General features: G+C 45.1%; 3 protein-coding genes across 3 annotated transcripts; all 3 read right to left on the reverse strand.

The window, feature by feature from the left end:
- Positions 1-261: 261 nt before the first annotated feature.
- Positions 262-747, reverse strand: LOC138941336 (uncharacterized). Its single transcript, XM_070310895.1, has one exon. It carries the CDS (start codon positions 745-747, stop codon positions 262-264), a length of 486 nt encoding a protein of 161 aa, XP_070166996.1.
- Positions 748-4,388: 3,641 nt separating this feature from the next.
- On the reverse strand, positions 4,389-5,327 carry LOC138941337 (matrix metalloproteinase-18-like). Its single transcript, XM_070310896.1, has one exon. It carries the CDS (start codon positions 5,325-5,327, stop codon positions 4,389-4,391), a length of 939 nt encoding a protein of 312 aa, XP_070166997.1.
- Positions 5,328-5,596: 269 nt separating this feature from the next.
- LOC138941338 (neutrophil collagenase-like) lies at positions 5,597-5,941 on the reverse strand. The gene has a single exon (XM_070310897.1). It carries the CDS (start codon positions 5,939-5,941, stop codon positions 5,597-5,599), a length of 345 nt encoding a protein of 114 aa, XP_070166998.1.
- Positions 5,942-24,360: the final 18,419 nt, after the last annotated feature.

The raw sequence follows: 24,360 nt of genomic DNA on the forward strand, positions 1-24,360 counted from the left end.
TGTGGGTGTAGTGCCGTGACCACCATCCCGTCTGCAGTCTTAGGCATCCAAGCGGAAGAGAGGAGGGTCCTGCTCCGGTAGCGCCGCTAGCCGCTGGGATGATCTGCCGTGAGGTATCGCAGACGGAAGATGGATAAGAATTCCTAGGAAAGAGCTTACAGCTACACGCACTTATTTAATTTCGCGTAAACATTTGATGGTGATTGATAAACATATAATCAAAGCGGATATACTTAATTTTAATTTATACTTAATTTTAGGCTAAACTGGGTGGTCAGGCGCGGCGCTAACGGGAAGGAGGACGAGTTTATTCACAGGCCGCGTGAAACTCGAGGTTGCCGTGCGTATATCAACGACGCGGACGTTACCATCTGTCCCTGGGTGCAACTTCGTGACCCTGGCGAGAGGCCATTTAGTGGGCGGTGTTGTTTCGTTACGAAGGAGGCAGAGACGGCCTATTCGGACCTCCTCATCGCCCTTGAACCATTTCGATCGTGAGGCCAGGGTGTGGAGATATTCTCGGGCCCATCGGTGCCAGAAGTGGTCTTTCATTTGTTGCAGGAGCTGCCACCGGGAAAGGCGCGTCGTCGTTTCCTCGCTAAGGGACGGCGCGGGTACGGCGTTGATTGCCGATCCCACTAAAAAATGCCCAGGAGTCAACGCGTCGAAATCCTCCGAATCATCGGACAAAGCCTGGAGCGGACGGGAGTTAAGGCATGCCTCTATCTGGGTAAGCAGCGTGGCCATCTCCTTGTACGTTAGTGTGGTGTTGCCTATCACGCGGCGGAGATGGTGTTTCATTGATTTTACAGCTTCCCATATCCCACCGAAGTTTGGTGCGGCGGGGGGATTGAACTGCCACTGGATTCTTTCGCTGGCGACGTTAGCTGCAATGTGTTTTCCATCCCGTCTGGCAGCGGAAAATGAGCTCGGAGTTGCGAGTCGGCGCCGACGAAATTCGTGCCGCAGTCGCTGTACAGAGTACGGCACAATCCTCGTGCGACAAACCTATGCAACGCTGCTAAGAAGGCATCAGAGGAGTAGTCCGACGCGACATCTAAGTGGACGGCTCTAGAACTTAAGCACATGAAGACAGTAATGAATGCTTTGGAATTTTTGTGACCGCGACCCTTGCTCGTGCGTAGTCACACCGGGCCGGCGTAGTCGACCCCTGTTCTCTCAAACGGACGACTCGGCGTTACTCTTGGAGTCGGGAGGTCTCCCATTGGGGGTTGCGAAGTTGTCGCCCGCCATCGCAAGCAAGTGATGCAACGGTGGATGCGGCTCTTGACTAGGGTGTGTCCGCGAGGAATTCAATATTCTTGACGGATGGAACAAAGGGTCAGTTGCGTTCCGCCGTGCAGAGTCCTCCGATGGTGAGCGTCTACGATGAGCTGGGCGAGCCATGACGCGCCCGGAAGTATTATTGGGTGGGTGGTATCGAGCGCCAAGCGCGCGTTTCTGAGTCGGCCTCCAACCCGAAGAATTCCTGTTTCATCTCGGAACGGGCTTAATTTCTTGAGTGTGCAGCGTTTCGGCAGCGGTCTGTCCTTCTCGATGGCAGTTAATTCCTCTTTGAAATGTTTAGGTTGAACAGCTTAGATCCAAGCTAGGCGGGCCTCATCAATCTCATCCGCTCTCAATATTAGGGCGGCTGCAATAGTCTGGTTGTCAGCACAGCGTACTCGAAGCCATCGGCGGCACCAGGCAGTGATTCGCAGCAGTCGGTGCAGCGTGAAGTATCGCAGAAGCATTTCCGGCTCGTCGACCTCGCTTCTAACAGCTGCGCGGTGAGTTGCGGTCCGCCGCTCCGGGAGCTCGCCGGCGACATCAGCCTCGTTTAAGGGAGCCCACGGCCCGACTTCGGACTGGAGCCAAACAGGTCCTTGCCACCAGAGGGGGTGGTTTAATAGCTCTTTCGGCGAGACTCCACGGGAGGCGCAATCGGCCGGATTGTCACGGCCGGGAATGTGATGCCATACAGCGTCCCAAAGGGTCGTCTGGATCTCGCTCACTCGGTTGGCCACGTACATCCCCCAAGAAGTCGGGTGTTTGCGAATCCATCCGAGCGTCACGGTAGAATCCGACCACAGATGAACCGGGTTCTTCGCCGCTCCGATAATGGGCCGGATGTGTGCTACGAGTCGGACCAGTAGCTGCTAGCTCCAGCCGCGGCAGGGAGATTTGCTTCAACGGGGCCACTTTGGTCTTCGCTGCTACCAGTCTTACCTTGATTCTGCCGTTTCTTTCTGTTCTCAGTAGGCGACCGCGGCATATGCACGAGTTGAGGCGTCCGCAAATCCATGTACTTCTAGGCAGCAATCGTGATCTCCTCCTCCCAGCCAACGAGGAATGCGGAGAGTCTCTAGCAATGAGAGTTCCGCCTTTATTTGCAGCCATCGCCGCACATCGTTCTCCGGCAGAGGGGAGTCCCAATCTATCCTCAGCAACCAAATCGATTGGATGAGGATTTTTGCTAATACAGTAGTTGGGGAAAGCCATCCCAGAGGGTCGAACAGCCTTGCCGTTAAGTAGGATAATTAGGTTGCTTTCGAGCCCACATAGTTCCATGAGTACGAGAGAGAAGTCCGTGAGAGAGAAAAGGATAGAGATATGCCTAGAAAGAGATAGAGAGATATCAGAGAGGAGTTGTGGGGGCCGAGGGGAGAATTGGGGGGAGTACGTAGGGCGAGACGGGAAACGCGGCCGGGGGGAGGAAAGCAGGGCGAGAGGAGAGGGGGGTCGGGGGCGCAGCGGGTACGAGTCGACGAGATCGCCCGGGAGATGACGCTCGGTTCAATCGGGGGGTCGCGGTTCCTCCCCGAGTCGACCTTGACGCGACTCGTTTTTTAGGGACGCGCGCCGCTTCTAGCGCGCGATCCGCTATCGCGATTCTTTAAGGACACGCACCGCTTCTAGCGCGCGATCCGCGAACGGACGCCGGGTATCCGGCGTCGAGATGGCGCTCGGAGGGTCGCGGTTCCTCCCCGACTCGACCTTGACGCGACTCGTTTTTCAGGGACGCGCGCCGCTTCTAGCGCGCGATCCGCTATCGCGATTCTTTAAGGACGCGCGCCGTTCTAGCGCGCGAGCGGACGCCGAGTATCCGGCGTCGAGGGGGACGGAGGATCGTCGGAGGGCGCTCGAACGGAGAAAGGAGCGTTCCTCGTAGCTCTCCTCTTTTCGCGGCGCGCGTTAGCGGCGATACGAGCGCACTTATCGCTCGAGCGAAACGGCGGATCTTCGAAAGGTCGTGGAATAAAGAGACATCGTCGTTCTAGCGAGAGGAGGAGCGTTTTTATTGTTTCCTTTTACAATATTTTTAATATATTAATAATACAATATTTTATATATTAATAACGCGATAATACGAGTACGCGGTTATCCACGAGATCGTATAAGCGTATCACGGTTCTCCGAAGAGCAGAGCCTGCAGCTCGCAATCGATCAGATCGTTGCGGTCGAAGTTATCGCTCTCGCGTATCATCGCGGGAATAAGCGTCGTATCGCGAGCGCCTGCCGCGACGTCGAGGAAACGAGTCAGCTTGTTGTCCACGCGCGCGGTTAAACCGCTTAAAGATGCAACGATGCGGTTGACGCAAAGTTCCAGATTTAATATAGTTACGACGGTACTCTTCGATACGGCCAAACGAACCTTGGGCGTTTCGAGACGGAGTATTCAGAGATTGTTGAGTTTGCCGAATTGTAGCGTCAATTGTCCGATGTATATCGACGCCGGAGGGCGCGCCTCGTCGCGCTCGTCGGAGCAAAAGTGCGACAGAAGCGCGGATCGTAGATCGAGCAGTTCCTTCCACGTATCCGACGTTAGAGAGATCTCCTTGCCGTGGCAATCTCTGAGGACGATTTCCACGAAAGAGGGTCGGCTGACGTTAACGCTGACTTCCAGATGTTTGTACGCGGTTTTGGTCAATGGATAGCGTCTTCCTAAGATTCTGAACAGTCGCGCGATCAAAACGTCCGCGTCGCGTTTCGGCGTCCGATCGCGATCTCGTCTGAAAATATGGTAGACGCGAGCGATGAGAGAAACGGCGCTAGTGAATTATTAGTTCGAATAAACGTTTGATAGTCTTACCCATTGTCCTTTTTAGCTTTTTTAGCGTATGCCGCGCTATCTTCGCGGTCTCGCTCGGTTAGCCTCGATCGATCGTCGAACGAGTGTTGCTGCTGCGGTTGCCCCCCATTGTCGCGTACATCGTCGCTCGTTCTTTCTCGTTTGTTCTTTCTCGCGCGTTGGCTTCGGCGTTCTCCGTCAATAATGAAGCGCTTAACGGATGGACGGTCTTTATATACTCGCGTAGAGATTGCTTCTTCCCCTTTCGCGTTTCCTCTCATATGTTCTATTTTTAAAAAATGACGGCATGGTTTCTCTAGTCTTTCTCTTCGTCGATCTTCTTTCTCTCGGTCGCGTCGCCGAGGCGATAGACACGACTGAGGAGATCGCGCAATTGCCTTAGCAGTCCGTTCGTAGGACACTCGATGCCGAGCGCGCGTAGATCGAAAGGACCCGCCGAGGTTACGATATTCGTGAATTCGTTGAAGGCATAGAACTGACGTTTAGCGAAGAAATATAGATTACTGTCGATGTATCGGAAGGCCGACGTTATCGCGGACGGAATTCCGGGAAATATATCTTTTAACGGAGCGTGTCTAACGACTATCATGTGACACTCGTCGATCTCCGCGACCTTATCATCGTCGTAGATAGCGTAGGTTCGTCCCGTGTGCGTATTTATCGCTGCGTTGATCTTAACGTTTCGGGGAAGTCCGATATCGTGGAGATATCCCGGCCAACCCGATTTTAGCTTAAGGCTAGGATATTCAGCGAGGTAGATCGAATCGTCCGTAAATAGCATGAGATCGCCCGAGGGTCTTCGATACGCAGCGGATAGGCGCGTAAAATTCGCCGGAAGAAACGTCGCGTAATCCATGAGCGTCATGGGTCTATCGTAGCGTCTCTCGGTCGCGTCGACCGACCACACATTGCGGCGATTAGCTATGTACAATCGGTAATTCATTATCAGCGCGGCGTCCACACGCCGCAACGCACAGAGATCCGCGCGCGCTGCGTCGGTCGCTGGAGTCGCCGTCGGATAGTTTCCATCGTCGTGAGATCCGTACAGATTCTGTATAGCGAGAATGTCCTCTATGCTCAGCTTAACCGGAAATTGATTCTCGATGTCAGGTATATACGGGAACATTATAGAGTCATTGCGCATGCTGTGCTGTAGACCCAACGCGTGACCGATCTCGTGCGTTAGCGTTTGCAGCAGGTGATGCGTGTCGGGAGGATTCTTGTTTAAATACATGTGCCACGGTTCCGAATCGTGATGTATATCTCCGACGTAAAGTCGGTTGCTCCAGAGGGAAAGAACGCGTGAGCTAGGGCTCCCCCCGAACCGTCGAAGGTCGCCGGGCAAACGCCGACGTTCCGGCGATTCGCGTAAGTGTGCGCGCCCGTTCGATACAATATCAGTATATCGGGGCGTAGCGGGTCGGGCGCGAAGGTTAGCGACGAATTCGCAGCCCATAACGCGAACGCCGCTTCGACCGTTCGCGAGATTTCCTCGCTAGCCACCTAAAAATTCCACGTGAGACGCGTTTTCGGCCATTTTCGCGCGATCGGGCTATACGCGCGATCGGGAATGTCTGCGAGACCGCATCGCGGTTTGCGCATAAAGCGAAGCGTAACGGCGTCTAACGCACCGTTTCCCGACAATTGATAGTATTCCTGAAACAGCGATAGCGCGCGACCCAGAGACGTCGCGTTATCGGACGACAGCAATTCCCCGCCGTCCTTCAGAAAACCGTACGCGCGCAGGAAACGGAGCGCCTCGATCTTCTCCGAATCGAAGGGCACAGCGACCGTCGCGGCGACGAGTGTCGTCGCTAGAACGAGAAGAGCTGTCCTCGCGTTAGTCATCGCGCGGAGCGGGGAAAGACGCGGGAAACTATCGAGAGACGCCAGACGCAATTGATTCGCGCGTTCCGCGAAACGCCTATTTTTATCGTCGACGAATTTGACGCGGGTGGGGGAGGGGGAAATGCGTCGACAATTCGTTCGAGGGTGAGTCGCGATCCACCTCGATTAGAGAAACGCGCTCCTTTCGACGACGAGCGAACGCCGGTCGAGCGTTCGGAACGCGCGTTATCTAGCGGACGCTCGAGTTTCTCTCGCGGTTTTACTTTTTCGTTATTTCTATTTTTATTATTCATTTGTCCTCTAAGAAGGACACTCGACGAGCGATTAGAGAAACGTATCCCTTCCGACGACGATAAACGTTCGCCGAGTATCCGGGATTCGCGTTATCTAGCGGGCGCTCGAGTTCCTCTTATCGCGTTATTTTTTTTTTATTTTCCTCTCAAATCTATTTTTATTATTTTCCTCTATAATCTATCTTTATTACTCGTTCGTCTCCGCTCGAGTCAAGCGATTAGAGGAGCAGTCGTGGAAAGAAGACGCGGCGCGATCGATAAATCGTACCGCGGCATCCGCGCGTCGATCCTTATAAACGCGAGATCGTTTCGAGAAGCGTCAAAGTATTCTCGCTCGCGAAATAGTGAAGCGATGAGGCGACGAAATGCGAAACGACGGAGTGCGAAGTAGCGCGAGTTAAAATCGGTCGCGAACTGTTCGATATGGAACGAATCGAGCAGATAATTAACGCGGCCGATTACATTAATGTAAATGGAGATTTAATCGCGATAAAGTCCTACGTTCTGGGAGACCTCGCGTCGGATCTGCGCGTGGAGGCGCAAGGTGTTATCAATAACAGTCCGGATTCGTTTAGGCTCGCCTTTCAGTTGGACGGAGACATAGATATCGCGCGTTTAATGTAAGTATTCGATCGGGATTTTTTATAATACTTTTAATAATTCTTTTAATAACACTTTTAATAACTTTTTTACTTTTGTATTTTAGACAAGAAATAGAGGGCTGCATAAGAAGGGCGCGAGAATCACTCTATGATCTAATTACCAGGACAAGGACTATGCTCGCGCAGGCGCAAAGCGTTCATAGCGCGTTGCGCGACGCTCGCCGACGCGACGTCGCGCGAGTTCCCGAGCGGTTCGAGTTTCACGAGCGCGACTTCGCCGTCCCTGAGTTAATCGACCGGCTTCGCGAGCGCGACACCGACGTTAGGCGAGTCGTCGCATCGCCGATCGACGAGGAGCCCGAATGGCCGCCGATCGACGAGAAGCCCGAATCGCGGCCGATGGAGGACGAGGCCGAACCAGCGACGGTCGACAAGGGTGAATCGCGAGCGGATGTACGATTGGTGCGTTACGAGCCCGAATCGCAGCCGTTCGACGTGTAGTAACTTTACGCGTTAATAAAATTTGATTTTTGTCCATACTTACATATCTCGTGTATCGCATGCGCGCGCATTTGTAAGATGTAATTTTTACGAATAAACGCTATATGTTAAACGAAGCGCAGATTCTTCTCTTTCCTTCTCCCATATCTTCTCGCTTTCGCGCTTCTTGTAGTAAGCGTCGGCGCTCTTTTATCGCGGAAAGATACGCGTTCGCAATAAAAATAGCGTTCGTTTAATATGTAGAGATAAAGCTATTTTAGAAAAATACGTTTAATATAAAATATGTATATTAAAATATGTAGAGATAAAGTTATTTTAGAAAAATACGTTTAATATAAAATATGTGTAATAAAATATGTATGATAAAATATGTATGATAAAATATGTATAATAAAATATGTATAATAAAATATGTATAATAAAATATGTATAATAAAATATGTATAATAAAATAAGTAGTGATACTATGCGGGTTCTAACTCAGGTCCTCTGAGGGGGGGTGAGTGGCGCGGGGAAACCGGCGCGGGGGGGGGGTATAACGTCACGGGAGGTATGACGCCACGAGGGGGGTGGGGTATGACGTCACGCGGAGAGAGGGGGAGGGGGACCGCGGCGGAACGGTAGGCGCGGGGGCCGCGGAGAGGGGAAGGGGGACCGCGGCGGAACGGTAGGCGCGGGGGCCGCGGAGAGGCGGAAGGGGTACCGCGGCGGTACGGATGGCGTGGGGGCCGCGGGGAATAGGGGACGCGAAGGTACGATGCCGCGAGTAGGTGTGACAGGGATAGCGCGAGGCGTCCGCAATGTGTAAGAGAAGGATAGCGCGAGGCGGTGCGAGAGAGAGAGAGCATACGCGAGGCGGTGCGAGAAGGATAGCGCGAGGCGATCACAGGCACGAGGGAGAAAGATAGAGTGGCCTTCACTTGGACACAGTACAATTGGACACGGTGCAAATGCACACGTTACAAATGGACACGAGATTGTGCACACGGTTCAATTGGACACAGTGCATTAGGACACAGTAATTTTGGATACAGTAGCTTTTGGACACATAAGAAAATACGCATCGTTTACTTGGACACCGCTCAATTGGACACTGTTCATTTGGACACCGTTCGTTTGGACACCGTTATTTGCCCACCGTTCGTTTGGACACCGTTCATTTGCCCACCGTTCGTTTGGACACCGTTCATTTGCCCACCGTTCGTTTGGACACCGTTCATTTGCCCACCGTTCGTTTGGACACCGTTCATTTGTACACAGAAACATGCGCACTGTTTGTTTGAATATGTAACAGATGGAGAGAAATAAAAATCATTTTGGGAAAATATAATCAGTATTCTTATAACACTTTATACTGGTAAATCTATGTAAAATATGAAATCGTGAAAAGAAGATACATTTGAAGGTTATAATATCTGTCAAAATAAAATATATTCATACTTATATATCTCTGATACTGATGTCATTAATTTTACATTGCTTTTAGCACTTTGTTTAGCCTTTCGCATATTTGGATGTCATGCATGGATACAGTGGGCTCCGCCCCCCCTGCGGGGGGGCTCCACTTCCGGAATATATAACCTAACCCAAACCTATTTCTTATTTAAAACAAAAATTTGGTGTGGATTACGTCGTATAATTTAAATCAAATTTTGGTGTCCAAACGAACGGTGTCCAAACGAACGGTGGGCAAATGAACGGTGTCCAAACGAACGGTGGGCAAATGAACGGTGTCCAAACGAACAGTGGGCAAATGAACGGTGTCCAAACGAACGGTGGGCAAATGAACGGTGTCCAAACGAACGGTGGGCAAATAACGGTGTCCAAACGAACGGTGTCCAAATGAACGGCGCGCATCTTTCTGTGTCCAAACGAACGGTGTCCAAATGAACAGTGTCCAATTGAGCGGTGTCCAAGTAAACGATGCGTATTTTCTTATGTGTCCAAAAGCTACTGTATCCAAAATTACTGTGTCCAAATGCACTGTGTCCAATTGAACCGTGTGCAAAATCTCGTGTCCATTTGTAACGTGTCCATTTGCACCGTGTCCAATTATACTGTGTCCAAGTGCACCACTCCCAGAAAGATAACGTCCGCATTGGTGTTGGAAAAGGATGACGTTCGCGGGAGAAAGAGATAAAGAGAGAGATAGTATGAGGCATGCATGTAGGAAAAGGAAAGAAGAAGGTGCAGAAATAATCGATACTTTAATTATTGTATAATAATAATAATAAGTTTATTTAATAATTGTGTGTATAATACAATGTGTGTGTATGTTAAAATAATAATAATAATAATAAAAATAAAAAATATATATATATAGGCGGCGCTTCTTCTGAAACAGAAAAACATTGTATTAATATAAATTTAATTTTTAATATTTAATATTTTTTTAAATAGATACTTACAATTAATTTTTGGACCTCTTGTTCGGAGGCTCGTCCCACGATTCCTCTACGTCCTCCTCGTAGGGGTCGACCCCGAAGAGACGTCTTAGGTCTAAATGAAGACCGTCGGGGCCATTATCCTCCCACACATCCTCGCGGAACTCGCGCTCATGATGTCGCAACATCCGCGCAAACTTGCGGCGTTCTATATTCACGAATCCCGGGATTTCTATGTCTATTTTACTATCATACTGTAAAATGAAATTATAATATATTATAAATAATTAATACAACGTAAAATAAAATATGCTACTTACTCTCTGGTATACAACCAAATTTAATGGCTCTCAGCAGCCCCATCACCAGGTCTTGCGCCCACCACGACGCGTTGTAGCGTCCTCGGCACAAAACAGCCTCAATCAGTGACGGCATATTTATCACTTTTGCTTTATTTTAATTTTACTAACAACACTTTTCACCACTCACTTCCAACTGACTGTCAAACACTTTGTAACGAACATAACGGGATAGACATTGTCTCAAACATTTTAGAGTAGGAGATGTATCACTTACGAAGAACGCTTACTCTCAGCTCTTGATAAGAAAACAAAAGTTAGCATGTTTCCACGAACAAATATCTAGTCTTTTAAATATAAATAATATATTATTATAATATGTAAACCACTATCGAACGGCAATCGAACGGCTATGAACGGCTATTGAACGGCTATTGAACAGCTTTGAACGACTATCGAACGGCTTTGAATGGTTTTTGAACGGCTTTGAACGATTATCGAACGGCTATTGAACGGCTTTGAACGACTATCGAACGGCTTTGAACGACTATTGAACGGCTTTGAACTGTTATCGAACGGCTATCGAACGGCAATCGAATGGCTATAAACGACTATTGAACGACTATTCAACGGCTAACGAACGACAATTAAACCACAAAACAATTATTTATACACCATTCAAATATTTAAAGTCTATGTGCATGTACTGAAATGTAACATCTATAGCCTGATAAGGTGGCTGACGCCGCTATCTAACGTCACGTACTGAAATTTAATACTCGCATACTGGGATAAGAAAGAGGAAAAGGGACGAATAAAAGAGAATAAAATATATTTTAACAATAGTTTATTCTAAATAATGTTTGGGTGAATCTTTATGATGATTCGTCCACCAATTGAATATTTTAAATACATTTTGTAAAGCGCAATTTTTCAAATGTTTTTCACAGCGCATAGTATTAGTAACATCTAGCTTATTTAACGAAGTGATATCTTCATAGTCCGCATCCAAGGTCTCAATAATAACGTCGTTTCTCGCATCATCGTCAATTATATCGACCAGCCATTCTCGTTTTTCGCGTCCTTTAACGTACATGATAGGAGATGCTCCATCTTCCTCTTCCGTCGCACCCATCATAGCTCTCATAATCAAACGTCTGGCGAAGCTGTATGGAACGTTTCAATCCTCCCATTGAAGTCCATAGTGATGTCCGATTAGCCATGAAGCTTGACATCTCTCAGATTTTGTAAGTGCACGCCATGGTACGGAACTTGCAAAAAAGTAATGAGAGAGAACAAATCCATTTCTCAATATTGCTACTTCCTTCACGACAAAGTTTCTCCCGATAATGAATCCCTGTAGATCCACAAACATTGGCGCGATCATGCTGATAATATTACTGCACGATTGCAAGAACGATGTACGACTGTTGCCGATCGTCAAAATCTCAATCTTTATATATTTTTGACATTGGAAGGGATATTTGCTGATTTAGGTAATTTTACGAATTACGTTAGTCAATGGGCAATATTCGACAACGCGATCGTGCAAGATAATAGGCGGTGGTATTTGCCGGTATATCCTCCTTACACTCAAACTCTAATCTCACGTCCACGGTGGAATTTTTGACAGACTCGTTTTGTCGCGAGCAATCGATAACCGCGATAGGACCGCAATGTATATCCGGCTAATCCTATAAAACCTTGGATATCTTTCACTTTCCTAGGCGTCGGGAAATTTCTTACAGCTTCCAGTTTAGATGGATCCGGCGATATTCCGTTTTCCGTAATTATATGACCTAGATATGTCACTTCTTTTCGTAGGAATTCGCATTTGTCAGGCTGTAGCTTAAAATTATTTTCTCGCAATCTTCGTAGGACTTCGATGAGTCTCCTGTTATGATCTTGTAAGCTCGCTCCGTAGATTACGATGTCATCTAAATATACCAAGCATTTTATTCCTTGTATTGTTATCAGTATTGAATTCATTAGCCTTTGAAATGTGGCTGGCGCATTTTTTAATCCGAAGGGCATTCTATTATATTCAAAATGCCCGTGAGGTGTGGAAAAAGCAGTTTTGCATTTGTCGCCTTCTTCCATCGGAATTTGGTGGTATCCGGATGCTAAATCCAGGGTTGTAAAGTACTTGGCGTTTCCCATCTGATCTAATATATCCGTTATATTTGGTAGGGGAAATGAATCTCCTATAGTTAGGTCATTTGATTTCAGAACGATCTACGACTACTCGTAATTTCGGTTTTCCTGACGCATCGGCTTTCTTAGGGACTACCAATAACGGTGCGTTCCATTGACTCGTGCTTGGTCGGATTATTTTATTTCTTAACATTTTGATTTACTTCCTTTTTATGTTTTTCCGGCAGGCGATAAGGTCGTACATTGACCGGTGAGCTATCTGCTTGCGTTGCAATCTTATGCGCGACGGTATCTGTGCATGTCAGTGGTTCTCCTTCGATATGCATCACGTCGCTGAAGTCCTTGCAGATTTCCATTATCGTTTTCTTTTCTTCTTTATTTAAATGTTGTGTACGTAATAATCGTAATACCTTTTCACTACGCGGAATTACTTCCTCTTTATTTGGCGTTCGTATCACGTTAATTTCTTCTGTTTCACTTCGTTTGATTTCCTCTATATTTACTTGCGGCATTAGCATTTCGATTGTATTATCCGTTATATTTAGAATGCTGGCTGCACATAGGTAATTCGTAGATTCTACTAGACAATTACCTATGAATATTTCTGGTATCGTTTCTTCTGCCTTTATCACGCCTATCGTGTTCTTGTCAGTAGCGACCTGTATTATAGTTTCGCTACGTGCTTTCAGCGTCATTTTTAGATAAGGGTAAAGTTTTAAGATATGCTGTCCTACCTTTAATTGTTTCGTTTTATAATTGCAAGTGGCTTGATGTTTTCGTAGGAAATCAACTCCTAGTATTCCGTCATATTCTATCGGAAAATCATCCTTAACAACGTACATAGTGTGCTTGATTCGGCGCTCTCCCAGAGTTATTGTCGCCTTAAATTTTCCAAGTGTACATATCTTATGTCCCGTTACGCCGGTGAGCGTTATTTTTTCTTCTTCTATTAACGTTTCGCCTTTTAAATGTTTCACTTTAATTAATGATATTGCGGCTCCTGTATCGAATAGTAAATTTATTTTTTTGCGTTTCGTTTCTCGCATTGGTAATGTGACAAGGTCCAATTCTGTCTGTATATGCGGCGTATTCTTGAAGTGTGATACTTGATATTCCATTGCAGGTCGGTGCGACTTTCTTTCGTTCCTTTCTTCCTCATTGCTACTTTGCGCGGAGTTAAATTTCTTTTTTCCATGCTCGCTATTCTTGCGGTTTTTATTTTCCGGTCGCGAATTATATTGTTTGATTCGGCTCGATTGATCTCTATTGGGTCGTCCGTGTAATAATCAACATTTTTCGCGATCATGTCCGGATTTTTTGCAATAGTGGCAATATTTATTTACCGTATTTATGCGGGGTTGTCTATCGGGTTTCGGCAATGGGAATCGATTTGCGTATTGGCTAGTTCGACAATCTCGGCCGTAATGCTCAATTTTTCCGCATTTTTGACATTGCACGTTTATTTTATTTTCTTGTTTATAGGTCGGTGTGAAATTTATTTTGCTTCGCGTACCGGTCGCGGGTGGTCCTTTAACCTTTTCTTCCGCGCTGGCCGCTGCTATTGCTTCTTGCAACGTAGCATATCCTCGCGATCGAACAATTGTTTTAATTTCGTCCTGCAATCCTATTTGGAAATTCTCTAAAGCTTGTTGTTGTATTATTTCCATTATTGCGCGTTTATTATCTACTGTATGATGTCATCCTTCCATCATTGACTCGTACAGCTCCATGGCTAATTTGTCTACTCTAAGTCCGTAAGTTCGTGCGCTTTCTCCGTTTTTCTGTTTTAGCGTATTGAATTCAATTTGTAGATGCGTCATACTCTTTTTACTCGCATAGTGGACCTCTAATTCATTTTTTAATTGTGCGAAGTCTCGAATTTTTCGCGTTTGGAAATCTAGCATCGCTCTGCCTTTTAATTTCGTGCATAATACTGCTCCTAATAGCGTTATTTCATCTAACGGGTTGATGTGTTCTATTGCATATGTAGTCGCGCTCAAAAATTCTTGTAATTTATTGGGTGATCCGTCGAATTCCGAAATCATTCCACGAGCCTCTTTTAATGGTAAAAATCCGCATCCTCTTCGATGTCGTACATCCTCGGGTGTGAACTCGTATACGGTCTCGGTTCTTTCTCCCGGCGGAGTTCTATGCCCGTTGTTTTGTAGGGGTTGCGGTCCTCTAATTCTCAAATCGTATATCTCGGCATACATACTTCTAATTTCTCGTCTAATTTCCTCTCCCATTTCCCGCAATATTTCTCTAAAGTCGTCGGCTGCTTCGTCCGTTTTTTTCTGCGGTTTGTGTTGAGCTCGCGCGTTTGATTGTGTCGCGTTTCTAATTGCTTCTTCTTGTAATCGCTTAATTCCCTCATCGATATCTTCCGATGTGATGGGTTGCGATGCGAAAGCGTTTGAGTTATACATGTCTCGAATGCGATAGATTTCGTCGGGGTCAAAGATACTTGAGTCGTATGACGTTAGCGAGAATTCGCGGCGGTGTGTTAGTCTACTGGACGCGCTTATTGATGATTTGACCTCAACATCTAGTTCTATATTTTTCGCTATTAAACTGTTATCTAATTCGCCGAATGGAAATTCGCGTTTGACTACAACGTTTGCTCCAAGTTCTGGTTCGGACAAATTCTCGCTTGAATTTAATGCGCTTAGATTTCTTTGTACGTTATCGCGTATATCCCGGAGTGCTTCTACTGTTACTCTTATAGGGTTTACTGCGCTATTTCTAATGGTTCTATTCGATGGTTCGCTAAATAGCCACGATTTATTCGCTACACTTTTCAGTGGTGCGTTTCGGTTTTCCGACATTCACGCGTTTACAAATTTTAATTTCTTGACTTACAATAATACGATGAGCAGCATTCTCTCGTTCGATGTCAGCCGTCGGGCGTTGATCGTCGCGTGCCGTTGAGATAGGTCGGTGCGCCTTCTCAGGTTGCACTTCTCGTCGTCGCCTCGATATACCGGGTGTCTCGAAGTTCCTGCTAGACTTCCTTTCCCCTCGGTTGTAGGTGTCGACTGTCTGACGGAGTTATCCTTGCTGTCTCTCGTTCTGCCGATTCCACGGAGTTTTCTGTCTCGTGGTTATGGACTATTGCCGGTGTTGATCTTGTTAAAGCTGGCGTATCCCACCGCTGCCACCAATTAATGTTGTGCCTCTAGCCGCTAAGGAAGAGGTCTTTTGGGATTTGTACGCCCAAAGAATTAGGATCCACGCTCGAAATAAGACACTCCCGGACGTTAGGTATAATTTAGTATATTTTGCAAGATTTAATACACTTTCACTTATTCACGATTATAATAGTCGGGCGCGATATGTACGGTACTTCGATAATATTGAGCGAGCGAGTAGTCAGCGAGTAGCCTCGCGAGGTGCATCTCGCGCTTATTATATATCTTAATTAATTAGGTCGTTGATTGGGGAGGAGTGTGGTGTCCCTGACCGGAGCATGTCTCGTGCTCCGCTTGTCAGTCTGTCTCGTCAGCTGCTTATTCAGCTTCCGAGAACTTGACCGTGACTTCCTTCTCTTTAGTCACGTATCTTACTTTTATTTTATTAATATCCTTTTATTACTTTGCTCTTTCTTAATTATCTTTCCTTGATCTCTTTTCTAATTTTAATGCTTTGCTTTACTCAGCTCTTTCTTACACTTTTCTGTGTCACTTTATTGTTTTATTCTTTAATATATTAAGAAATTGGTCGGGTCACGACAATTGCAACAAAATTTTATGGTTGTTACAATATTTTGGATATTTATAATATACAAAGGGCTCCTTCATCGGCAATTTTCGTGAGAACGCAACCAAAATATTTTGTTTATTATTTTCATATCTGCGATTATAATTTGCAAACAAGATTGAGGCATCTTTTTTCTGGCCAACATTGTTACGAGTATCAGAATAGATTTTTTTAATCATAATTTCTTATCACTTTAAAAAAAGCAGCAGTTTATTGCTTCCTATAATATTACAAAACCGTTTCCTCATACTCGAGTATGTAAAGATCTTTACATCCTTGGAATATTTTTTCTCACAAGGATTGCCTCCTAATAACGAAGATGTATATATTTTCTCTCTTTAGCTACCAACTTGTATATACACAGTCTGATAGACTATTATATACACGAAATTTGGTGCCATTAAAAAAAGAAAAAATACATCGCCAGGAATTACAATAATAATTCCTTCCAATAATTTGTAAGCTTTTATTACCATATATGATTGGTTGCAATCATATGAAGGAATACCAGATATTGCACACTTAGTTTTTCAAAAACGGAAATTTCTTTACATTTCTTTTGGAATAACTATTTTTTAATAACAAGAATTTTCACGCACAAACCGCATATGATATGAAATATTTTTTAAACCAACCAGCACACGAATAAAAATCGCCTCTGGGATAAAATATATTTTTAGTAACCAGAGCGCACATGCAAACCGCTTCTGGAATAAAATATTTTTTAAACCAACCAGCACACGAATAAAAATCGCCTCTGGGATAAAATATTTTTTTAATAACCAGAGCGCACATGCAAACCGCTTCTGGAATAAAATATTTTTTAAACCAACCAGCACACGAATAAAAATCGCCTCTGGGACAAAATGTTATTTTTTTAATAATCAGAGCACACAATCAAATTGCATCTAGTGTGAAATTTTTCTTAAAACAACTAGTTCACGATTAAAAATCGCTAGAATAAAATGTTATTTTTTTAATAAGCAGAGCGCACATACAAACCGTTTTTGGTGGGAAATATTTCTTTCAACAACCAGTTCACGAATTGATCGCTTCTGGGATACATTCTTCAACCAAAACATACATGTAAAATGTTTTTGGTGGGAAATATTTCTTTCAAGAACTAGCTCACGAATTGATCGCCTCTGGCTAACTAATTACTGTGACACAACTACTATTGCAAAATATATATAATCAATTTTCAGTGAAATATACTAATAAGCAAAAGATTAATTATATTTTAATAAGTTTGAAGTTACTATTACATATACACAAACATATACACTGTAACCGTATATTTCTTTTTAAATTATTTAATGAATAATTATTGATTCAGCGGGCGGTTCTCCGATGCCCACGGTACACCTTCGGCGCGTATTTCGAATATCGATCTCGCGATCCACAAAAATTCCCGGAATTGCAAATAAACCAAATTGGGCGCCAGGTACGGCAGGCCGCACCATTCACGAAAAAACGCAACACCAAAAGATAATCGCGCGACTGATAATTAACGCGACGGCAAAATTCCGCGGCTATTCAGTATACCCGAAATGGTAGAGGGGGGAGTTCGGGGGAGACGGGAGAAATCTTGAGAGTCGAGAACACGGGAGCCAAAATGAGCATTCGGTCGGTTAAAACAAAGATAACAATAATATATTTAAAACGAAAGAAATAAGAGTATAGAGCAGTTCGTATAAATAATAGCCTTGGATGACAGTAATTATTTTACAGGCGAATAAGATATATTATTTCCGCGGAGATCGGCACGACCGTGCGCAACAGTATCAAATTACCGGGCGTCTTACGCGCTTTAACTCGACTTTTCAGCCGCGAGGATTTCCGCCGTACGAGACTTAATTAGGCCGTGACAGCTAAAGAAATCTCTCGAATACGCCGGTAACTACTTTACGCACGCTCGTGAATCCGCTTCGATATAATAGAAAACACTAGATTGCACGACTCAAATCGGTCCGTTGGTCCGGCTCGCGGTAAGCCGATATACGTCTCAATAACAATGACGGTGACCTTTGCATGGAAATGCCTCATCTCTAGCTCGAATGACTCGCGGAAACTAATAGCGGGCTCAAAGACACCCGATAGATTTCTTGTACGAATTTTTAGGATTTCGCTTCCTCTTGACTCTAATTTCTTACAATACTCACAAAACACGCGCTAACAATACACAGAAACAATACGGAAACTATCGATAACGACTGTGGTGTACGAGTCGCGCGGCGCAATACTTTGCGCGAGTCGGAATATCGATCGCGTGAACGCAAAAATCCCGATAATGCGCAACATACAATTATCACAAACGCGAGACTAACATTAATGACTGTCGGCGGCGGCGAAATGAATAGAGAGAGCCTATTTTACATAATTCGGATGAGCGACATGTGCCCGTCGGCCGTGCGACTTAATCTACCAAAAATATTCACCAAGTTAATCCACCAAAACGCGTGGCTCGACAACTATTAAGGGCGCGACTCATCCGAATTAATTACCTACAATTATTCGGCAACAAAATCGGTCGACGACGCTCGTCCCACCGGCAGGAATATCTCGGTCTTTCCTTTGCGATATCGTGCTCGCTCGTACGCTCTGGGCGACCTGCGTCCTTCCTAAAGGCTCGCCGAACAGTGCCGAGCGAGAGTCCTGCAGGACACACGCCGGCGCGATAAATCGCTATCGCGCCACTTGTGGCGCTTTCGCGTTACGCAGGGCCGTCCTGCGGTCCTCGCGATCCTTGTTGTCATCACGGCCGTGTTGGTGGTTTCATCACCCCGGAGTTTCCCAAATTTTCTTGTTCGGCTTAAAGGTGCGGGCTTACGGCTGCGCCCGATCGGCTCTCTTCCCTATTTGATGGAATAGGTTCCGGATTGAGAGTCCGCTCGTCGCCCCGTCCTTGGGACTCCCTCGCTTCGTGCGGGTGGAGTGGCCTCCCCTTTGGCCGGATTATTCCGGCCTTCCGCTCTCCTTTCCTGCCGTAAGAAATATACATTACCGGCAGCGATGTTTACTAGCCACCAAAAGTGTCTTTTAATAGTTAACAATTAGGACCTGACGTCTCCTGTGTCCTTGGTGTCCTGGACTCCCGCTCTTCTCTCTTCCTCTCCTTCCGCCGAATGGGATCCCGCCGCTCGACTTCGTGCCGACAACCAATTCGCGGGCTCATCTCGAGCTTACATTTTCGATTTTTCTAACCGAAAGTCAGATCCCGCTGATCTGACCATCGGGCCGCTCTCTCCCTAAATTAGGAAGACGCAGGCCCCCGAAAAACCGCCCCCGATCGGGCCATTCGGCCCTTGTGACGGACGTCCCAAAAACGTCACGTCACACATGTAGATAATATATAACACACATATAGTATGCTCGGATAAAAAAGAGAAGAATGGATAAAGAGAGAAAAAAGATATGAGTGTAACTGAGCAAGTATCTGTACAAGTGCTAAAAGTAAGAAAAAAAGGAAATAGTTATATCTTTTTCTGTAGCAATATTTTATGCTCACTAATGTCTAGTGACTGATGTGAATTATCTATCGATACATCGTTTTACAGCCATTCCCTTGCTTACTCATTCCTATTCTCTCTGTCTCTCTCTGTCTCTCTTCCTTTTTCTTTTTTTGCCCATATCTTTTTTGTCTATTTATTTATAATAAAAATACTATATGAGTATTAAATACTATATGCATCATATATGCATCATGTATGTTTATGTGTATACAGTCATTCTAAATTCCATTTGAAGATCAATTTTATATTACAATTTTTTATATAAAAATCGTTATGTTGTTTTCTATTTAGGAATTGCTTTAAAGACATAATATAAAAAAAAATTGGGATATTATATTTTTACATAATATTACATTATCATATTTATATTTTTGTATAGACTGCATAGAAATAAAATTAAATAATATCTTCAACATATTAGTATATAGTATACATTAAAACAATTTCTTCTATAAAATGATGGTATATAAATATACTAACTTTTTGACCCTTATTAGTAGATAGTAGGCACTATGGGGCGTCAAAACAAACCCCCACTCCTCGACCACTGGCGCCGACCCCCTGCTGTGACGGTCTGGGGCCCTTCCCCCTAAGGGTGTCTGTGGAAAAAAAGAATAAGATATATCAGAATATATATATATATATATATATATATATATATATATATATATATACAGGGTTGGGAAGTAACGCGTTACTTGTAACGCCGTTACCGTTACAGTTACTTTTTTTCGGTAACTGTAACGGTAATGGCGTTACAAATTTTATTTGTAACGGAAAAAGTAACTTCGTTACATTTTTCGGTAACGAGTAACGAATTTAACAGTTACTTTTATCGTTACTTTTTTCCTAATTTTTTGATTTATTTAAGATATTATTCTTGCTATTGTGCGTGATAAAATTTTTATCTTAACCATAAAGCCGTAAGCAAATCGACCAATTAGCATTCTTATTATGTTGTAAAAATGCTTGAATGTGATTGATCAACTTATGGCTCTTGCAGACCAGTGCGATGACGCGACGCGCGATATCCAATGAGAGCTTTATCTTTTCGGAAAAGTAGAGCTCTCATTTACTACCAGTTCTAAGTACCTTGCAACGAAAATTAGAAAATCTCAATAAATCTGACCTTATAGATTGCCATTCATTAGTTGAAGCCATTCAGCAAGGTTTAAATAAAAGATAACTTATTAATTTGATTAATACATATGTTATTTAATTTTAAATAAGGATTTAATTGAAAAATATTATTTTATTTTAAACTATTGATTCAAAAGTATTAATTTCAATAAAACAAACAATGTCGCTTAATTTACTATATTTGATTTTAGATTTCTTACAATATTTGAAACAAAAGAATTAATAATAGCAGCATGTTTACATCCAAAATTTAAGTTAAACTGGTTAACCGGAGAAAAAAGAAAACGTGCTGAAAATTACTTGGAGGATTTATTGGGAATCCGATCAACTGAAAATTCTTCAAAAGCTGGAAAATCTGACGATCACGATGATTTTTTCATTTTTGAGCAAAAAACGGTGCAAAATGAATCTGAACAAGAAGAATTGCAACGGTTTTTAAAATCAAATAATTGTAATATAGAAATGTTAAACGACTATCCAAAACTTAAAAAACTTTTTATTAAATATAATACAGCTCTACCAAGCAGTGCATCTCATAGAAAGAATGTTTAGCATCGGTGGCTCTGTATTAACACCACAAAGAGGGCATTTAAATGATGATACTATGGAGCAACAAATTTTATTAAAAATTAATAAAGAATTTCGATAAAATTTAATCATTTATTTTGTAATAAACCTTGAATGAAATCTTGCTTACAATTTTTTAAAAGTTTTTCTTATGCAAAATAATTTATTAGTTTGTATTGTAAAAAAGTAACGGAAATTGTAACGACTCGTTACTTTTTAGTAACTGTAACGGTAACGAGTTACTTTTTAAAATTAGTAACGAGTAACGGTAACGAGTTACTTTTTAGAAAAGATAACGGTAACGGTAACGAGTTACTTTTATAAAGTAACTTTCCCAACCCTGTATATATATATATATATACAGGGTAATTTAAAACAACCTTCAGTCCTTACAATGTCATAAACTTGACTCAATTCTAAGACGATTTTTCCTTTGCCACAATTTTTTTTGAGGCAATTTGTGAGTGAAAAAAAGTTTGCTAGTTATTAGTTGTGTCACACGGAAATACATTACTTATTGAGTCGTATAAGGGCAACTAGCTCTACATACAAGGTAAGAGTCAGTGAGAGAGAGAGACAGAGAGAGCGTGTGTGCGATCAGCTGTTTGCTACATGCGATGGGTATAAGAGAGAGAGAGAGAGAGAGAGAGAGATAGCGTGTATGTGCGATCAGCTGTTTGCTACATGCGATGGGTGTAAAAGAGAGAGAAAGAGAGAATGTGTATGTGTGTGTATACGCGTATACGTTTTCTCTCACACATACATCCCATTGCATGTAGCAATGGTTAATCGCAGCGAGCGCCTCACGTAATCACCAGCATCGGACGGTGAGTTGCTTCGCCTCTGCCTGCCTCGCGTACGCGGCCCGTAATTCCTTAACTATTTTGGCTTATAATTTGAAAACTAAGCCTCGGAAAAAATTTTGGCAAAGGAAAAATCGTCTTAGAATTGAGTCAAGTATATGACATTGTAAGGACAGAAGGTTGTTTTAAATCACTCTGTATATACGTATATATTTTTTTAAACATTACAATAAATGAAAGAAAATTTGTATTACATATCACATATTTGTATTATATATATCAAATATTACATATATACTCTGTTTTTTTAATATATTGTAAAATAAAAACTTAATGACATATTACAATCACATCCCAGCAAACACAGAATATAACTGCTATATAACATAGGAATAATACATAATGTAACAGTTATTATGCCTAATTTATATTAGGAATATATAACTCTGTAATAAACCGCTTTCGCGAGGCGGTCGTGGATAACTCGGTCGGGATCCGGGGCTCGTGAAAGGGTATCGAGAGAACGAAAGCTACGTGAGGTAGAATATAATTTATTGCGTGTAAGTATGTGTGTTTACAGAGTGAGTGTGTATGTATAAACGCTGTATGGGTGTGAGCGTGTGCGCTTGGGTGTGAGTGAGATGATAAGCGAGCGAGTGCGTGTGCGAACGTGTAATACCTAAGTAGGCTGTATAATGTGTCGAAAGTATGTGGGCGTGAACGTATAATATCTAAGTAATATGTACAATGTATTGACAGTATATGTGCGTGGCGAATGACGATGTGTAGGCAACAAGATGCACTCGTGTATGTGTGAGTGTCGGAATCGGTTAGCGGTGTGGTCGTGTCGGTCGCGGTGCATCCGAATTACATGCACGGATGCGCGGCGCGGAGCGCGATTTTGACGATTCGATATAATATCGATTACGCAAGCGGATCTGGATTTCGCAGAGGCCGCTAACTACTGGGCGGTAATTTCGGTCGGTCCGGTGGGCGGTCCTTAGACGCGCCTGTATTGATTCGATTGCGTCGATCGATGTCGCGGCAGGATTAGATCCTCCCCCTTGAGCATAGCAGACGACCCTGCAGCCGGGGGGGAGAGCAATGCCCAGCACTCTGTTGTACGCGAGATTCCACAGAGTGGGGCCCAACACTGACCCCTGTGGAACCCCGCAGTACACGTCCCTTCTGCGCAGGAGTACCCCGTTATCAGGGTACTCCAGCCACCTGTCCCGGAAATAACTCCTAAGGACCTCCACCATGTAGGGAGGGAGGCCAAAGGTGTTAGCGGCCTCCCCCACCCTACTCCAGGGCAGGGTGTTGAATGCGTTGCGGATGTCAAGTGACACCGCAATCACCACCCTGCCCTCCTTCATAATGGATTCCGCGAGGGACCGCACACGCAGGATTGCGTCCACGGTCGATCGCCCCCCGCGGAACCCATATTGGTCTCGGTGGAGGTCCATATCACCTCGGGACAGGTGTTGGACGAGGCGGTTCGCCAACACTCTCTCCAAGAGCTTTCCCGCCTCGTCCAACAGGCAAATTGGCCTGTAGGCAGAAGGGACGTTGCCAGGCTTGCTCCCCTTTGGGATGAGGACCAATCTGGCCCTCACCCACGCTGGGGGGAATACACCTTGCCTGAGGCAGCTATTGAATAGCTGCCTCAGGCGCCCGGACAGGTGGTCCAAGGCTAGGACCCAGACCCGGCCGGGGATCCCGTCGGGGCCCGGGGCCTTATTGCCTCTGAGCCTCAGCCGACGGATCACACCGGCCATCTCGTCCTCTGTAACCTCCAGGTCCTCCGACCACGGGATGGCCGCCTCCTGGCGGCCACCCTCGTCGAAGGGGGGGCCCTCGGATGGAAAGAGAGCCCCCAAAACGTCCTCGAAGACCTGGGGTTCCAGGGACTCCGTCACGGGGGGCGCCCAAGATCTAAGCTTGTTCATGACAAGCCTGTATGGGCGCCCCCATGGGTCTGCGTCCAGCGAGCGTAGGAGTTCGTCCCACGCTCGGGCCTTGGACCTCCTGATCTCGGCGCTGAGGGCGTTCCTTGCGGCACGGAACCCCTCATACGCCTCAGCCGTCCTCTCGGCGTCGTGACGACGCCGAGCCCGGGTGAAGCGGCGTCTGGCCGCGACGGAGCATCGCCGAAGTTCGGCGATCTCCGCGCTCCACCAGTACGCCGCCCTTCGCGGGCGGGGGCTGGTCCGGGGCATCGCGAAATTACACGCGTCGCGTAATGCGCCCCGGAACCAGTTCACCTCCTCGGTGATCCCCCGCCCCTCCCCCCCGGGACACGGCCAGTCTGCCGCAAGGACGGCCGCGATCAGTCTGTCCGGGCTCAACTTGGTGAGGGCCCATCTCCGTGGCCGGGCATCTCCCCGGTCTTGGGAGCGGCCGAGCAC

This window comes from Polyergus mexicanus, unplaced genomic scaffold, assembly GCF_030449975.1.
Source record: "Polyergus mexicanus isolate NDT 795.1 unplaced genomic scaffold, iyPolMexi1.0 SCAF_18, whole genome shotgun sequence".
NCBI lineage: Eukaryota > Metazoa > Arthropoda > Insecta > Hymenoptera > Formicidae > Polyergus > Polyergus mexicanus.